We start from the raw sequence: 14,943 nt of genomic DNA, 5'->3' as shown, positions 1-14,943 counted from the left end.
CTTGAGGAAAGAAGAGAACGGGGAGATATGATTGAAACGTATAAGTACATCACGGGACGCATTGAGTCAGAAGATGATATCTTCTGGCTCATAGGACCCTCAACCACCAGAGGGCACCCGCTGAAAATCAGGGGAGGGAAGTTTCATGGCGACTCCAGGAAGTACTTCTTCACCGAAAGAGTGGTGGATCATTGGAACAGACTCCCACTCCAGGTGATAACGGCCAGCAGCGTGACGGATTTTAAGAAAAAATGGGATACTCACGTGGGATCTTTAAGGGAGTAAATTCAGGGGGGGGGATACTTGGAATGGGCAGACTTGGTGGGCTATAGCCCTTTTCTGCCACTTTTTTCTATGTTTCTATGTTTCTAACATAGCTACTTTATCCTAAAGCAAAAAAATAAAAAAATAGAATTTTTTTTTCTACCTTTGTCATCTTGATTTTCATATAGGCTCTCTATCAGGTGAATTATGTGTTTGGGTATTCCCATTTGCACTAGTGTTCTCCATAGTTTATTGTAATCCACACAGTCAAAAGCTTTGCTGTAGTCGATGAAGCATGATGCTGACGGCACAAGTTCTCCCCACTTCTATCATCTGCCCCCTTCTCCCCACTCTCTCTCCACCCCAGGCAATTCCATCGCATTATCTTGCCCCCTTCCCCCCATCCAGCATATGCCCCCACATCCAGCAAGTGGGAAATCAGCAGCAGTGGTGAGGGCCCCTCATCGCTGCTGCTGCTTTCCCATATGCGCCTGACACTGAAGGCACAAGTTCTCCCCGTCTTCCATCATCTGCTATGGTTTCTCCATTGCTCTCTATGGAACTGAGCCCATGTAATGGACAGGGGGGGGCAGAAAAATGAAGGGAGGCCTACTGCTGGACAGGGGGAGCAGGAAGGAGGTGATGATGGACAGGGAGAGGTAAAACAAAGGGAGAAGGGCTGCTGCTGGATAAGGTGAGCAGTGATGGGGTGGTGGAGGACACAGGGGAGGTAAAAGAAAGGGAGAATGGACGGGGAGCAGGCAAGGGGTGGTTGTGGACAGCCAAGGAAAAAAAAAAAAAAGAAAAGCCAGAAATACAGAAAGCAACTAAGGAGAGAGAAAAAGAAATAAAGACACACACACACACATATATTCTAGCACCCGTTAATGTAACGGACTATAAGACTAGTTAAGAACATAACAGGCTAAAACATAAGGGCCCAAGTAGGAATAGACAACAAACAAAACCACTGCGAAGGAGACGAAGACTAATGAAGTACAATAAAATAAATTTATTGGCTGATAGGAACAGACAGGTATCCCACTAACAGTTATACCTCTTATATATTAAAGCACTGGAAAACCAGGCACCATCAAATAGGCCATGAGTCCCTACTTGACGAGTTCTAAAATCCTATTTTACAAGTATGCATGTGCTAGCTTCTGAAAGTCTAACTTTGCACCAAAGGAGATTTCTGTCCTGGTGAAGAAGGTGAATGAACATTTTAAAGTCCTTTATGGACTCACCTCTAGCAAAGTCATAGCATAAAAATATAATAATGCATAATAGGAAGGTATTTAAGGTCACAGTTATGGGCCTGCATTCAGCAGAAAAAAAAATATTATAAAGGACTAATAGACAGGGCTATTAACAGCTTTTCGGTACACTTTCTGTCAATCACATTACTGAAGTTGTCAAGAGAGACAGACAAGGATCCAGCTGTGAGGATTTTATTGACTATTTTAGAACAAAGATTGACAAAATTCATGAGTCTTTACGATCTGATGTGGTACACAATGTGGGATGTAGAATGTAAAACTGACAGTGACATATTCATCTCTGAAGATAGGAAGAGAAATGGTCTAATGCCATCAAAATTAATTCTAATTCCACTAAATATAGGTCCAATACAGAATGCTGAAGATGTTAACATAACTTTAAATGCACAAGTTATCTATTTAAAAGGGAGAGGTTATGAATCTCTGTTAAAATAGCACATTTTATCAAAGTGATATTTGTTATGAGAGTCGCTAACCTACATATACCTCAGTACTAAAGGTTGGTGACTCTTGAGGGAATGGTAATTTCTCTGCCAATGTAGACAAAGAAGCTGTTAAAAAAAAAAAAAAAAAATTGATAGAAACCATTAACACTTACCTTTCGTGAATAAATTTCTTTTACATACAGTGGAAGTAGAAACTCAGATATACCTTCAAGTCGGATCCCATTTTTGGTGACTCGTAAGTTCCCCATGCCATCCTACAAATGGTAGAGCATACGTTTCAGGTTTCTGAGTTAAAATAATATCACTACAAACTTAGGCCTGGATTCTATAAATGGTGCCATCATCATTGGCTGCCTAAAAAAACAGTTGCAGATCGCATGTCAATCACGCAATGGCACCATTATAGAATTGTGGCATCGTGAAAAGTAGGCAGTGAAAATGTAGACCAGGGTTTTCAAGTGATATTCCAACTGTAAATGTATCACTAAGCTCTACGTAATAGTGGAACAACTAACTGCTTGACATTTAGCATTCTGAGATTCACAATTTGACAGTCTAGTGTCCATAGAAATTAATTTCATGTCTACTTTTGCCAATTTATCCACTGTCTGCTTTGAAATGGTATATATCAGAGAAATTGGAGATCATAGCAATTCTTCAATTCTAGAAGCCACCCTATAAATATTTTGAAGATAAATATCTTGCTTGGATTCACTGGGATTCATCTGAAAAGTTCAGGCAACAAATCACTTGCAGAGCTTCATAGAAAACACAATATAGTCTGGAGGGCACCAGGAAGGCCAAAAACGCAACAAAACGAAATCATATGGCAAAGTTGTTTACTAATAAAACAAGGCTCTCACCTTAAAGGAACTGGATGATGGGGAAGCTTTTGTAAAGGGCCTACTATGGAACTGAAAACTGCAAACGTGCTGATAGCAAACATTATAAAACACTGATATATTTATCATTTGGGATAACAATGTAACTCAATTATATTAATTTCATAATTGGTTGAACACCAAGAACAAGAAACTCATCTTCAAGATGACTTATAACACTAATTCAATTAAATTACTTTTAAATTTTATTATTTTTTATTTTTGATTATCTAGATTACTAAGGGAAAAGATTTTCACAAGCATATAAATAAGAATAAAATTTTATAACTTGACGGTTTCCATAATAGGTTATTAAAAAGAACCCTCCCCATCGGTCAGTTCCTTCATTTAAAGTGAGGGCCTTATTTTATCATTAAACAACAATTAGTTGGTCTCTATTGTGATTTTGGCTTTCCTGGTGTCTCTCTACCACTGTTACCTTTCGGGTAGTATTGCTTCTCTTTTGTTGCCTAACATCACTTGTGGCAATGGTGCAGATGGTGACTGAGATAATCCATATGATAAGGTAGTACTAGAAAATATCTTGAGATGGTGGCAGATAAAGACTCATAGGGCCTGATACTGTATAGGACGCCCAGTATCATAAGCCACCTAAGCGGCTTTTAAGAATCACTCACAGGTGTCCTATACAGAATCACATCTGTCCTATTGGACAGACACTTAACCCCGCCTAACCAACCTGTAACTTTAACCTGAGTCCATGTCACAGGTGCTGGTTAGAGAATTGCTGGTTAGGGAATCTCCCTGCCGTGATCAGCAGAGCGGCAGCAGCAGGGAACCCCCAAACTCCCCTGCAAGTCAGCCAGCAGGAGGGATTCTAACTACTTCCAACTGGAAACCCCCCCTGACTGTATGCAGCAGGAGTGCCCAATTCCGCCTATCGTACCCCCTGAAGCATTACCCCACCCCCCAAAGCATCCCTTGATAGGAGGAGTGCCTAATTCCTCCTGCTGCCACCCTCAAAGCATTGCCCCCCCAAAAGCATCCCCTGGCCATCCATCCACCCCCTTTTCCAGGGTCCCTCCACCTGGAGACCCCACCTAGCACCAGAAAGACTCCCATAGGGGTTTTAGGTATCTGGCCAGTAAGAGTCATAGGCCATTCTCAATGCATCCCAGGATACACTGGGAAGGATGCCTAAGACTCCGGTTGGCCCAGGTTCCTAAGGCCCTCCCCCATGGGAGAGGCCTTAGGCATATGAGCCAATCAAGACCTTAAGCTCCTCACCTGTGAATCCTAGAATTAACCAGGAAGGGGAAGGCCTGCCATTTTGCTGGCTGGAGGATATATGCCTCCCTCTGGTCAGACCTTCATTTTAAAAGGTATGGGGAGATTTGGGGGTAGTCTTCCTGTTAGGGGGGGATGATGGTTGAGATCTCCAGGTAGGTGAGGGGGCCATAGAAAGAGGGGTGGTCACCTGGTAGCTGGGAGATGCTTTGAGGGGCAATGCTTTGGGGGGTGACAGCAGGAGAAAGTGTGCACTCTTCCTGCCAAGGGATGCTTGGGAGGGAGGGGGGAGGCAGCAGGAGAAATTGGGCACTCTTCCTGCCAGAAGATGCTTTGGGGGGAGTGATGTTTTGTGGGTGGCAGGAGGGAGTGGGCATCCCTCCTGCTAGTCAACTTTATGGGGGGTGAGTTCCCTGCCATAACCGCTCAGCTGATCGTGGCAGGGAGATTTGCTTGCCTTGATTGGCTCAGTGGCCATGTCTTTTTGAAATGTGCTGTGAATGATGGGCCTTACCCCTCACAATACATCTTATGATGCAGTGTGTGTGTGTGTGTGTGTGGAGGGGGGGGCCCTAAGGCCTGTCATTTTCAGCATGCAGCCCTGTAGGCAGAAAAGAGTGGGCTTCCCGCCTGCCAATTTTGCAGCATCAGGTAATGTGTGTGTGTGTGTGTGGGGGGGGGGGTACCAATGCTGTTGGGGTTGTTGGGTGATGAGGGGGGTGTTACCAGTACTTACGGGGGTATCGAGGAATGTTAGGGGGATGGGCTAGTGTGGGAGCTCACTGTTAAATGGGCTGGGAGATCAGTGCATGTGAGGGAAGGAGAGAGGAACCTCCCTATCAGTTGAGCTGGCAGAAATCCCCAAAACTGACTCAGATAATAGGGATTCTTCTGCTCTGATCAACTGATGGCAAGCCCTCCATATGCTGTTTTTCCACCATCTCTGGGTGGTGGTGGGGGGGGGGGGTCAATGACCACTGGAGGAGTAAAGGGGGATCATGCCTTAATCCCTCCAGTGGTCATCTGGTCAGTTTCAGCTGCTTTGGGGCACTTAGATGCAACTAAAATAAGTCTAACTGCCAGCATCTAAGTTCCCTTTAGAAACACTTTGATTATCACTGCAGTACGTCCAAGTTTAAGCCCACCTGATTCCCACCCATAACATACCTCCCAACACAACCATTTGAGCTCTGGATGCAAAGCAGCTTAGAAGTGCTCCTGCATGTCTAAAAAATTGGTTTTGATTATCAGCATATGGACGACCCTGCTATTAGGACATTCAAGTGCCGACTTAGGCTGTTTTTTTTTTTTGTTGACATTTCAAAATTTTGATTATGAGCCCCATAATCTATTAATGATATCATTAATGATCTCTTTGCTATTAACTGTTTAGATCTAAGGTTTATAACAGTATAGAAAAATCCTGTTTATTATTTAATTGTTATTATTATTATTAAGTGCTATCCCCTCTTCAACAGGACATGTCATCTCAAGTTCTGCACAAAATATCAAAGGAAGCATAGCTCTTGAAGGTTTCTCTAATAAAAAGTTGGAGGTTCCTCCAGTAAAAAGTATTGCTTACACCTGCTATAAGATGTGCATTAATATAATAACTGTATTCAGAACCTGAGATCAACTTATATAAAGAAATGCCAAACCTGAAAAAAAATTATTAATTTTATAAATCCATACTCAGATTTAGTTAACCAGATTAACTGACATTTTGGAGAAAGACATATTGAGGCAGATATTCAGAACCACTTATGTAATCGGCATCAATTGTTTGCTAATTGCATATGCATTTTTTTTTCTTTTAATGCCAGCCCAATATCAGTATAAATGTGCTTTATATATGCTAATATATGGACAGATATTTTGTGGATACCTGGAGAAGAGACCAGAAATGTGCCAGGGATTGCCACAAAGCCACAGCTTAAAAGGTCAGTGGTCTGCAAGAATGGTTCATGGTTTGTCACGCGCGAAACACCAGCACGCCGATAAGCCAGCGCTGACAATTTGGTGCAAGAAAGAAGCGCGCCGTGGAAAAACTTAATTTTAAAGAGCTCCGAAGCGGGGTGTGAGTGGGGATCCACTTTACTGCATAGTGTTCACGCTGCTGTTTAGGAGGGGTTTGGGGGGTTGGAATCCTCCTTTATAGAGAAAACGGAACTTTTCCCAATTTTTTTCTGGAAAAGTTCCGTTTTCTCTATAATGTGGGGGGAGCTCTTTAAAATGAAGTTTTCCCGCAACGCGTTTCTTTCTTGCGCTGGCTTGTCGGCGCGCTGGTGTCTGGCACGCGATTATCCCGTCACCGCAAGAATAGCTGCCTTTTTCCTTCTATATGATAGCAAAGAAGCAACTCTCTCCCTAATCACAACCCCTCTACTCAGAAGTTCACATCCCATCAAAATTCCACAATCAGAGTCTACTCCCAACCTACCATAAGACTCCTCCCCCCCCCAAGGGCCTACTTTTAAAAATCCCTGTAGTGGAGTTGGGTCACTCCTGCCCTTGCTGGCACCATGTTCAAAATAGTGCCAGTGACCCCTAGTAGTAGTCTTGCAGCACTACAAATAGAGATCAGTTTTCTGTATAAAGGATCTATCTTAGTGATGGGAGGATGGATTTCTGGTTGGGGGTATTGTGACTGGATGTGTACTTCTAGGTGGGGAGTTTTGATTGGTGGGTCAGGTTTGGTGTTGTCATGTAAAATGGAAACATCAGGCCATGGCTTTGTGGCCCGATGCATCTAGGATGGTAAAATAACGCCAACTTTTTACTGGGGTTAATTTTCCAGCCATAAGCAGCTTTCGGTATTCACCACAAGCTGCATTATAGGATTAATATAGTAATGAGGTGCCCTGCATACATTTGCATGATTTGCATTTCATTACTATATACCCCATAGTGGCATTGCAAAATGCAAGAGGGCCCTTTAACACTGTTAATTAAGGGGCAAATAATGCATGGTATAGCCATAACATAACTACTCCCCTAAATGTCAAAAATCCTTTAAACAATAAGACACTACATTTTTTTTACTGTTGGCACTAGTCTAAGTACACATTTACTTTTAAGAACTAATGTTCACTTGGTTGGTTTACCTTTGCAAAATTATCTTTCATGTATGATTTCTAAAGGACAAATCAGTTAGATTAATAATAAACTGTTCAGAGTTTAAATTTTTGATAGCTGTATTTAGATCAAGGGTACATTCATGGATAAGTGGAAGATAGATTAGTTAAGGATGTTCATATTTTAGCACACATTAGATTTGTTAGCCTGGCTTAAAACATTTTAGACTAGATTCAGTAAACAGCACCCAAATTTGGATGCTGAAAAACTGTAGGCTTGAGTGCTATTCTATAAATAGTGCTCCTAGTTGGGTGCTGTTTATAGAATAACATGTAGCACCAGGATATCCCAAAAAGCTGTTACTCCATCTGCAGTGGCAAGTCAGAAAGACAACCTCGTCACTTGTCCAAGCTTTGCATTCTGTGCATACTGTGCATAGGCCTTATGTTTCACCTTTGGCCAGAGAATATAGGTAATACAGGAATCACTGTTGGAGGCCTTATACCTGTCTCTGTCTTCCAGCTAGGCACCATATTATAATTTTTTTTCCATGCAGCAAGCATGGGTCTGTGCTGTGTGGTGACATCTGCACTGTGTGCTATATCTTCCTTATCTCGAACAGCAGAGGTAGGAGGAAATTGCCACATAAGAAAACAGTTTCTATTCCAACGTTCTCGTAAAGATGAAATGAAGCTGGGCCTGTTTTGCTTTTGAAGTCCTGTAGTCATATCCCGAGGGTCCTCAGGAAGGGGTCCAACAGGAATTCTCCTTCACAATTGCATTACTTCCCTACAAACTCAACCAGACATCTAAAAACAGATTAAGCGATATCTATTATAAACCTTCCTATAGAACCATGTCTTTGATTATTTTTTTAAAGGTGGTATAAAATTATAAGTATCTAGAGGGCATAACTTGAGGTTGCAGGGAGGAAGATCTAGGAGTAATATTAGGAAATTCTTTTTCACGGAGAGGGTGGTGGATGTCTGGAATTGTTATTCATCTACCTCAAAGAAAATCAAAAGAGGTGACCTATGGTGCTCAATCTTTTTATTCACACTTAAAAATATTCAACCTTTCCCATATTGATACAGTCACCCTCCTTCAATTTTTACCCCCTCTAGCTTGGTGGAAATAATAACTTCTAGGACCATCCTCCAAACACACTACACCATACCAGGGATATCCAGAAGCCACAAGTTGGCTATAAATAAAATATCTAATCTAAGATTTTAGCCAAATCAGTTAACAAAGAACTCATGTAATTGATCAAGCATTAATAAAAGTACATTTAATATCAATTGCATCATTCCCTACACCTAAATCCAAACTCCCATCACAAGGAACTTTCTTGAAAACTTGCTTTTCACCCAATACTTTCTCCTACCCATACAAACTGGAATCACAGCCTCCCATTCCCATTGTAACTAACCCACAATCCCATTCCCCACCAAACACCCCAAAACACACCCTATACAAATCCCAACTAACAAATAATAATAAAAAAAGCTTAGTCACAAATAGTACTGCAAAGATCCAGTAATGAAGCATGCCCCTTCTACGAAACACCTGAGGCATGATGCCTCAGGATATTAGCGTCTCTTGTGAGCCTTTACCGTAGATGTCATCAAAGGGGGTAAGGCAAGCCATATATGTCCTAATCAAATGCACAGTCCCAATTGCCCAAGTAATGTGCCTATTGCTAAAAAAAAAAAAAAAAAAAAAAAATTCTTAAATGCAGCAGTCCATCCAGCAATCATAAAGGCATAGCTTGACAGATTAGACACATTTCTGGATGATGAAAGATTAAGAGATCCCCACCAGCATGGCTTTACAAAGGGAAGGTCTTGTCAATCCAATCTGATAAGCTTCTTTTATTGGGTAACAAAAAAACTGGATGAGGGTGAGTCCCTGGACATAGTGTATTTGGACTTTAGTAAAGCTTTTGATAGTGTTCCACACCGTAGGTTATTAAACAAGATGAACTCGTTAGGACTAGGAGAAACACTGACAGCATGGGTACAAGACTGGCTTAGCGGCAGGCTTCAAAGAGTAGTGGTAATCGGTATCCCATCAAAAACGTCGAGAGTGACCAGTGGAGTGCCACAGGGCTCGGTCTTGGGCCCGATGCTATTTAATGTCTTTGTAGGGGATCTGACTCAGGGACTTCAAGGCAAAATTACACTATTTGCCGATGACGCTAAACTATGCAAAGTTGTGGGCAGGGCGTCAGAACCTGACAGCACAACCAGGCCCAACACTATGGAGCAAGACCTGCTTGTATTGGAAAAATGGTCCAGTACTTGGCAACTAAACTTTAATGCCAAGAAATGTACAGTAATGCACCTTGGGAGCAGAAATCCATGCAAAACATACACCTTGAACGGTGAAAACTTAACAAGAACTACTGCAGAAAGGGACTTGGGAGTTCTCATCTGAGAAGATATGAAAGCTGCTAATCAGGTGGAGAAAGCTTCAGCAAAGGCCAGACAAATGCTGGGTTGCATCAGAAGGAGCTTTATCAGCCGAAAGCCGGAAGTCATACTACCGTTATACAGATCCATGGTGAGACCTCACCTGGAGTACTGTGTCCAATTTTGGAGGCCACATTATCAAAAGGATGTGAAGAGAATGGAGTCGATACAGAGAATGGCCACTAGGATGGTCTCAGGATTTAAAGACATCCCATATGAAGAATGCCTGATCAGACTGCGCTTATATTCTCTCGAGGAGCGCAGAGAAAGGGGGGACATGATAGAAGCATTCAAATGCATCACGGGTCACATCAAAGTGGAGGAGGAAATCTTTTTTCTAAAGGGTCCCATGGTGACAAGAAGGCATCCACTAAAACTTAAGGGAGGAAGATTTAATGGTGACACCAGGAAATACTTCTTCACCGAACGGGTGATTGATCGATGGAATGATCTTCCATGTCAGGTGGTCGAGGCCATAGCGTGCACGACTTCAAGGGTCAATGGGACAAACAGGTGAGAGTACTACAGAGTTATGCTTAAACGATAGATACTCCAGGGAAGAAGGGTTCTTGAGTAGGCAGACTAGTTGGGAGGGAGGGTTCTTGAGGGGGCAGACTTGTTGGGCCATCAGCCCTTTCCTGCCGTCATACTCTATGTTTCTATGACATTAAAATGCTCTAAAGTGTATTAAGGGGGTCTTTTAATAAAATGCATTAGGCTTAACATACTAAAAGGCTGAATTTCAATGTAACTCTGATAAAAATTCTGATAAAATGTTCCAACTTATCCTTCCTCGTTGCTTGTAACTCCGACAAAATGTTGTAAATCTGTGTTCAGATCGGATCTTAATTAATTGATGTGAACCGCCTAGAACTCCTTGGGTATGGCGGTATACAAGAACATAATAATAATAATAATAATAAGTCCAAAACTAATGCTGAATCAAGAAGAGATGTTCTTACAACTTTTTATTGGAGGTGGTAATTTATCAATTGGATCAAAATGTGGTATTTGCTCTGAGTTAATACAGGCTCCTATCTAGCCAGGTTGCATGCAATAACTATAACACACTAACTGGCCAATGCTTCCATGCATACTTCCCATCCATTTTATGCCCCCTGGTACAAAAATTACTTAAAGCTTGGTTCAAAATGCATGAACTGGGCCAATAGCGCAAAGTCCCTCTATGCAGCTCTACACTAGCACTTAACGTACAGTAAATCAGGCATTATCCTCCATATTCAAGTGCCAGGTTTTGAAAAGCCATCTGGACCCCCAGACCTGTCCTCAAAAGGAAGAAAAGGTCTGGGGAAATCCGGACGTCTGGTAACCCTAGTCTGTGCAGAACACCTTTATGGAATACTATATTTGTGTAGATGATAACGGCAGCCAACTTTGGGTGCAATCTACTGAATTTAATATTGAGGCCTACAAAGCAGCCACTGATCACATGTCAAGTTCAATGTATTTAATATACCACAAATATAAAACAAAAGTTAAAATCTAAGCGGTTTACAATGAATATAAAATGGGGAAATATAACAATACAAAGCAAACTATTACAATTAAAAGGAAGAACAATAAGGATAAATTACAATAAAATTTGCAATGGGATATTAAGGAAAAGGAAAAAAAGGGAACCCATAATAATATAACTTCCAATAAGTTCAATTGTCAATCATGTAATAGCACTGTATAGAGAATCGTGCCTCTGGGAAAGATAGGTACCATAAATATAGGCCAGGGTTTTCAAGGCCTACATTTCCAGCGCCTACCTTTGCCATGAATCATGCCTACCTTGGCACTTCAGGAATTGGCCTCACCCATAGTGGTGTTAGGCACCAGTAGGCGCCTCTGAAGGTGCAAGTCCGGCAACTTTTGTTTAGGCACTGGTGGGCGCTTTAAATTTAATGTTAATTTCCATTTGAAATGACATTTCTCAATTAACTTAGGCGCCAGTAGGGAAGTTTAGGCACCATTTACAAAATTTCCCTCTGAGTACCTAACACAGTTTAATAAAAAGGCCCTCAAATGATTAAACCAACTGGGTAAATGAAAATAAAAAAAATATCGCACACAAGAAAACTTCTAAAAGTTCAGAAAAGAAACCAAATATGTTTGCTTGTGCAGTTTAGTAGAAACTTACACAGAGATAGAAAGGCAGAGAATATCTCTGCCTCATTTCTGTTTTACTCGCAGGTTCTCAATTTTATTTTCTTCATAAAAATCCAGTAGAGCACAGTAAGCTGAGCATTGTTATCCCTTTGATCTGTCCCGTCAAGATTGTTTTGTAGCACTGTAAACAGGAGATTCACATTCTTTTATTTACCATGGTCAGCCCTAATCCACATCAATACAGATGCTGGCAGCAATGCAAGATCCTTACATAGGCAGAGAATAATGTTTACTTCCATCATTTATAGCAGCGCTTTATCTGTATGGGCATCAAAATCAATACTAGTATTGATGTCTAGAGCATGGGAGACCATTATGTTAGCTAGCCTTTGAGGTCTTGGTCTAGATAACTTGAGTGGCCATAGGCAAATTGAACAACTTTAACTTTTATCAGGGCAATAACACAATTATTTTACTGTACGTATGAATGCTCATTACAATAGAATATTACTATAGATATAAGTATTAATGCTTAGAGTGGTACAGGGTACTAGTCTTATTGTCTATGTACTCAGGATTTTTGCTTGATTTTGGGTGTCCATGTTCTGAATGATGTTATTGTTAAATTCTCCAAATTATAATAAACATACAAATGGCCATGTCAACAGTTTACCAGTTAATGTATGTAGCTGGGTTTAGAAATTCCTGGAGGAAAAGTGCATAAATCATAATTACAATAAGGTAGACCAGAGGAAAGCCACAGATTTTCTTTCAGGGTAAGTAGCAAAGAATCTTGCTACATTTTGGGATTCTACCAGGTCCTTGTGACCAGTATTGGCCAATATAGGAAACATAATTTGAGCTAGATAACATAACATAACTTTATTCTTCTATACCGCCATAACCAAGCAATTTCCAGGTGATGTACACAGAAGAAGGCTGGACAATCAGTGAAATACAAATGGTTAAAATACAACAACTTTCTTAAATATATTCAATGTAAATAATATCCACATTTGCCATACAGCGTTGACTTAATTTCTTTTTGAAATGCACCATAACACATCATGGCTCCACCAATGTAAATACCCAACCAGGACTGCTGTTTACTTGCTTGAAATGCAAGAGTCCTATACAAAAAAAGTCTTGTATCTACAGCCAGTAATTTTTGGATAAGCAAATAAATTGAAAGTCCTAGTTTTCCTCATTGAGCTGTATAACACGAAATGAGATAAAAGGCAAGTTGGGGTCAATCCCCAAATTAACTTAAAACAGATGCAAGAGAATCTGAATAGTACTCGTGCCTCTACCAGCAGCCAATGTAACAATCGATAGTAAGGACTAATATGGTCATTTTTCTTCAACCCAAATATCAATCGAACAGCCGTATTATGTACTATTCTCAATATTTTCTTTGGAGTTCCCAAATAAGCAATATTGAAATAATCCAGTATGGCTAAAACTAATGCCTGCACCAATAATCTAAAGGATAGAGGATCAAAGTATTTTTTAATGGTCTTTAATTTCCATAGTGCAAACTCTTAGTCTGACACTGTAGGGCAACTCTTATGTTATGATCTCATTAAGGTCGATATTCAATTTAACAGGGTAACCTCAGTTTTCCCCACAGAATTTTGGTTTTGGAATTCTACCTTTTCTTTCCCCATTGACTACATAAATATTGTACAAATAGCTCTACTGGCCAGAAGAAAAAAAATCTATCTTTATAAAGGTAATGATTGGGGTATACCAGAGGGTTTTGTTGTTATTATTGTTTTCATTTAGTGTTGATAAAATTGGAAGCACTATGAACTATTAATAAAATGATATGGAGTGGAAGAGTAGCCAAATGGTTACTGCAGAGAGTTGACATTGGAGAACTGCGTTTAATTCCAACTGCAACTCCTTGTGACCTTGGGCAAGTCACTTAACTTCACATTGCACCAGGTACAAAATCTTAGATTGTGAGCCAACTAAGGGACAAAGATTCTAATTCTATAAACAGCACCCAGCTCCTAGGCACCATTGAGCGTGGTTGTCAATCATCCTCTAGGCACCATTTATAGACTTGCACCTGTGTTCTTAGGTGCCGGTAAGCATTAAAACCTTAGGTGTACTACCATTTCGTCCAGGATTTTTTTGACCTAAATGAGTGCATCGAAGGTGGGCACCTACCAGCACCTATGTGAAACCACATCCCAAATCTACCTCTAACTATGCCTACTTGCTGGTAGGCACCTAGGTGTAGACATCTACCTCACAGTAGTAGGCACCTACTGGCTAATTAATTTTTTTAATTGTTTTTAATGGAGCTTTGAATTATCAGTGCTGATTAAGCCAATTCAAAAAATTAACACCCCTCCCCTCGGTTTTTAATAAGCTGTGGTATAAGTTTCTACCATGGTTTGGAGTGCTAAATGCTCCAACGCTGATCCGACACTCATAGAATTCCTATGAGCATTGGAATAGCGTTGGAGCATTTAGGATCAGATTCTATATAGGACACACGGTTTCAGAAGCAGACAGGCATCCTATATAGAATTGGGCTTAAGGCTGCCTAAAATAAACCCGATTCTGTAACCGACGTCCATGTTACACACTACATTGAAATGGCCTTTTGTGTGCATTTCTGGTCAACAGTTAACAATCATAGCACCCATCATGCACACAGATTTTTCATGTAGGATATTTTACACTCATTCACTTGAGTTGCCTACAGTTTCAGCAACCTCACGCACTTTCACTTGACAGTCTTCCATAACTAAACAATGGATTTTTTTCAATCATATCCTTTGTGGTAACTTCAACTGGGCAACCGGATTGCAATTCATCTTTGGTGCATGTACAGCCACATTTAAACTAATTTATCCAGAAATGATAAATGCTGGTGCAGACTCCTCATGAACTTCATCCAACTCGGCTTTGATTTGTGCGGCTGTCCACTTCTTCAAATAAAAATGTTTTATCTCTGCACAGAACATATTTGTTTACCATTTTTGTGATAAATGCAAACTTGGTTAATTCAAATGGCTGTCAAATGCTAACTATGCGTGGCATCTGGCTGAAACTTTGTCACAGATGGTTTAAAGAGTGAAGCTAACCAACAGCAATGCCACTTATGGCACCATTTCATGGAAATTTACCAAACTTTTCCCAAAAA

At 40.7% G+C, this 14,943-nt stretch overlaps 1 protein-coding gene across 1 annotated transcript in view; it reads right to left on the bottom strand.

Annotated features, from left to right (window-relative positions):
• Nucleotides 1-14,943, bottom strand: part of SGCZ (sarcoglycan zeta) — a 519,085-nt gene that overhangs the window by 242,358 nt on the left and 261,784 nt on the right. The window contains exon 3 of the mRNA XM_033944465.1: nucleotides 2,143-2,244. Coding sequence (XP_033800356.1) covers nucleotides 2,143-2,244 — 102 coding nt within the window. The remainder of the gene's footprint in view (nucleotides 1-2,142; nucleotides 2,245-14,943) is intronic.

Source organism: Geotrypetes seraphini, chromosome 1 (genome assembly GCF_902459505.1).
Source record: "Geotrypetes seraphini chromosome 1, aGeoSer1.1, whole genome shotgun sequence".
Taxonomy (NCBI): Eukaryota; Metazoa; Chordata; class Amphibia; order Gymnophiona; family Dermophiidae; genus Geotrypetes; species Geotrypetes seraphini.
The sequence above is the reverse complement of the archived record's forward strand: the minus strand, read 5'-3'. Positions and strand labels throughout refer to the sequence as shown.